This window comes from Pristiophorus japonicus, chromosome 18 (assembly GCF_044704955.1).
Source record: "Pristiophorus japonicus isolate sPriJap1 chromosome 18, sPriJap1.hap1, whole genome shotgun sequence".
In the NCBI taxonomy this organism is placed as follows: domain Eukaryota; kingdom Metazoa; phylum Chordata; class Chondrichthyes; family Pristiophoridae; genus Pristiophorus; species Pristiophorus japonicus.
In genome coordinates, this window is record NC_091994.1 from 3,529,427 (window position 1) to 3,533,927 (window position 4,501).

Genomic DNA, 4,501 nt, shown 5'->3' on the forward strand with positions numbered 1-4,501 from the left:
ACCCCTCACTCTAACACTGATATACCCCACACCCCTCACTGTAACACTGATATACCCCACACCTCTCACTGTAACACTGATATACCCCACACTCCTCACTCTAACACTGATAAACCCCTCACTGTAACACTGATAAACCCCTCACCCCTCACTGTAACACTGATATACCCCACACCTCTCACTGTAACACTGATAAACCCCTCACCCCTCACTGTAACACTGATATACCCCACACCTCTCACTGTAACACTGATATACCCCACACTCCTCACTCTAACACTGATAAACCCCTCACTGTAACACTGATATACTCCACACTCCTCACTGTAACACTGATATACTCCACACCCCTCACTGTAACACTGATATACCCCACACCCCTCACTGTAACGCTGATATACCCCACACCTCTCACTGTAACACTGATATACCCCACACCCCTCACTGTAACACTGATATACCCCGCACCCCTCACTGTAACACTGATATACCCCACACCCCTCACTGTAACGCTGATATACCCCACACCTCTCACTGTAACACTGATATACCCCACACTCCTCACTCTAACACTGATAAACCACTCACTGTAACACTGATATACTCCACAGCCCTCACTGTAACACTGATATAGCCCACACCCCTCACTGTAACACTGATATAGCCCACACCTCTCACTGTAACACTGATATACCCCACAACCCTCTCTGTAACACTGATAAACCCCTCACCCCTCACTGTAACACTGATATAGCCCACACCTCTCACTGTAACACTGATATACCCCACAACCCTCTCTGTAACACTGATAAACCCCTCACCCCTCACTGTAACACTGATATAGCCCACACCTCTCACTGTAACACTGATATACCCCACACTCCTCACTCTAACACTGATATACCCCACACCCTCACTGTAACAGATATACCCCATACCCCTCACTCTAACACTGATAAATCCCTTACTGTAACACTGATATACTCCACACCCCTCACTGTAACACTGATATACTCCACACCCCTCACTGTAACACTGATATACCCCACACTCCTCACTGTAACGCTGATATACCCCACACCTCTCACTGTAACACTGATATACCCCACACTCCTCACTCTAACACTGATAAACCCCTCACTGTAACACTCTCTGATGTACCTTACACTCTCACACATGCTATTACCGATTCCTTTTGTTCCAACAAACAGTTGCATCCTTGAGGACCCTTGTGCGTTTGCCCTCGGTGTCAGGGCACGCCCGGGACCCAAGGTAAACACCTGTCAGAGATATTATTATGAATGGGGACTTTTCCTGTGCAGCGGTGGGAGTGGAGAGCTGTCGAGCGCAGGAAGGAGCTTGAGAGGCAGATTAAACAAACAGACAAAAAGTGTTTATAGCTGGTTCCGGATGGTGAGTTGCAGCCTGTGAGATGGGGACTGGGCTGGCAGACTGAGTCGGTGCAGGAGTGGAGTTGTGTGTGTGATCGGGTTCCCCCACCCTTCCTGCCCTCCGCTGCTGAAGATCTTTGTCCAGGAGCCCGGCACAGCCAGTTGGCGGGAGATGGACCACAACAGCTACCCCATGAAGAAGCTGGGCTACAACAGCCGCGACTACGAGCGGACCAAGTCCAAAAGCTGCTCTTCCTACGTCCAATACTTTCTGCTGTCCACCAGCGTCATCCAGCTGCTGATCATCATGGGGCTGGTGCTCTTCATGACCTACGGCAACAACCACAGCAGACAGCAGAGCCGCCTGGAGAGCACCCAGAACCAGTCGGTCAAGTTCATCAGCGAGATCAAACAACTGCTCAGCATCGTGGGCGCCCAGCGCAGGGAGCTCAGGCTTTGCCAGTATCGCAGCGGTAACCTGTCGCTGCACCTGGGCAAGGTCAACAAGACCCTGCAGTCCTACATCGCCCAAAAGGCAAGTGTGTCTCGCTATCGGTCCCTGACTAACTCAGCAGCGTGTCCGGTGGGTGCCTGGCTACAAAGCAGTCTTGTGAGTGTCAGCGGTGCCTCAGTAGGCAGCTCCCTCCCTCTCTCTCTCCCTCTCCCCTGGAGGCAGCAAATCCTGGGTTCAAGTCCCCACTCCAGGGACTTGAGCGCGGAATCCAGGCTGACACTCCCAGTGCAGGACTGAGGGAGCCCCGCACTGTCGGAGGGGCAGTACTGAGGGAGCCCCGCACTGTCGGAGGGGCAGTACTGAGGGAGCCCCGCACTGTCGGAGGGGCAGTACTGAGGGAGTGCTGCACTTTTGGAGGGACAGTACTGAGGGAGCGCCGCACTGTCCGAGGGGCAGTACTGAGGGAGTGCCGCACTGTCGGAGGGGCATTACTGAGGGAGTGCCGCACTGTCGGAGGGGCAGTACTGAGGGAGCGCCGCACAGTTGGAGGGGCAGTACTGAGGGAGTGCTGCACTGTCGGAGGGACAGTACTAAGGGAGTGCTGCATTGTTGGAGGGGCAGTACTGAGGGAGTGCCGCACTGTCGGAGGGGCAGTACTGAGGGAGTGCCGAACTGTCGGAGGGGCAGTACTGAGGGAGCGCCGCACTGTCGGAGGGGCAGTACTGAGGGAGTGCCGCACTGTCGGAGGGGCAGTACTGAGAGAGCCCCGCACTGTCAGAGGGGCAGTACTGAGGGAGCGCTGCACTGTCGGAGGTGCCGTCTTTCGAAAGTGACGTTAAACCGCGGCCCCATCTGCTCTCTCAGGTGGATGTAAAAGATCCCGTGGCTCTATTTCGAAGAAGAGCAGGGGAGTTCTCCCCGGTGTCCTGACCAATATTTATCCCTCAACTAATATCACTAAAACTGACCTGGTTATTTATCACAATGCTGTTTGTGTGATCTTGCTGTGCGCAAATTGGTTGCTCCGTTTTCTACATTACAGACACACAAAGTGAACACCAGATTTCGACCCATAAAGGGAAGACAGGAAAACCTCAAAGAAGTAATAGAGGGTTTCAAAAAGAAGGGAATTTAGAAAAGGTTTTCAAAGCACTAACGACGGGAGAATGAGCACTACACTAATTCTGCAACAGAAAAAAACATCAAGAAAGGTCATTACATCACCTAGACTTCACAGAAACTGGTCTGTTACAGTGTTTATGCTCCACACGACTCTACCACACTGAACTTCATCAACATATCCCTCTATTCCCTTCTCCCTCATGTGTTTACCCAGCTTCCCCTTAAATGCATCGATACTATTCGCCTCAACCCCTCCCTGTGGCAGTGAGTTCCTCATTCTCACCGCTCTCTGGGTAAAGAGGTTTCTCCTGAATTTCCCATTGGATTTATTAGTGACTGTCTTATGTTGATGGCCCCCAGTTCTGGTCTCCCCTTTTATCTATGTCTACCTTAACAAACCCTTTCATATTCTTAAAGATCTCTATCAGGTCACCCCTCAGCCTTTTCTTTCCTGGAGCAAAGAGCCCGGGCTGTTCAGCTTTTCCTGATAGTTATAACCTCTCAGTTCTGGTATCATCCCTGTAACTCTTCGCTGCACCTTCTCCAGTGCCTCGATATCCTTTTTGTTATATGGAGACCAGAACAGTGCATCGTGCTCCAAGTGTGGTCGCAAGGTTCGATATAGGTTTATCATCTCTCTGCTTTTCAATCCTAAACCTCCAGTTAACCTACATCACTTTTAGTGATTTGTGAATTTGTCCCCCCAGATCCCTTTGCTCCTCTTCCCCATTGAGACTCTTGTTATCCAAGCAGTGTTACCAAAATGATCCAGCTCGCACCCATCTACATTTAAATTCATCTGCCATTTACATGCCCATTCAGCCAGTTTATTAATGTCTTCTGGTATTTTTCTTCAGTATTAACTGTGTATTTGGTTCATCTGCAAATTTTGAAATTATACCTCCAATTCCTGAGTCCAAAATGGTGATCAGCAGCGGTCCTGGCACCGATCCCTCTGGAATTCCACTTCCCAGCTTACACCAGACTGAGTAACTGTCTTTAGCCCCTACTCTCTGTTTGCTGCTTTGTAGCTTGCTGCCCATTCTGCTGCCTGCCCCCTGACTCCACATGCTCTGACCTTTGTTGGGTGTAAAGCATTTGGAGACATCATGAAAGACCATGGCCCAGAAATCGCGATCAGCTACTTCCCGCGGGCATTTCTCACCGCCCCCCCCACCACCAACACCCCCTCTCCTCCCCCACCCACTCTCTCCTTCCCCACCATCCCCTCCCCCCTCCACCACCCCGTTCCCCCCTCCCCCTCTCTCTCCTTCCCCTCTTCCCCTCCAACCCCTCCTCCCTCCCTCCCATCAACACCCCCTCCCCTCCCCCCTCCACCACCCCCTCTCCCCTTCCCCTCCATCCCCTCACCCCCCTCTCTCCTTCCCCCTCCCCTTCTCTCCACCGCCCTCCACCAGCCCTCCCCTTCCCCCCACACCCCCTCCACCAGCCCTCCCCTTCCCCCCACACCCCCTCCACCAGCCCCCTCCCCCCCTCCACCACCCCCTCCCCCCCACTCCTTCTCCTCCACCCC

At 52.6% G+C, this 4,501-nt stretch overlaps 1 protein-coding gene across 1 annotated transcript in view; it reads left to right on the plus strand.

Moving 5' to 3' along the window:
* Positions 1 to 1,393: 1,393 nt before the first annotated feature.
* plvapb (plasmalemma vesicle associated protein b) overlaps positions 1,394 to 4,501 on the plus strand; it is a 20,015-nt gene continuing 16,907 nt past the window's right edge. The window contains exon 1 of the mRNA XM_070859569.1: positions 1,394 to 1,926. Within this exon, the coding sequence (XP_070715670.1) occupies positions 1,564 to 1,926 (363 nt within the window). The 5' untranslated portion in view covers positions 1,394 to 1,563. The remainder of the gene's footprint in view (positions 1,927 to 4,501) is intronic.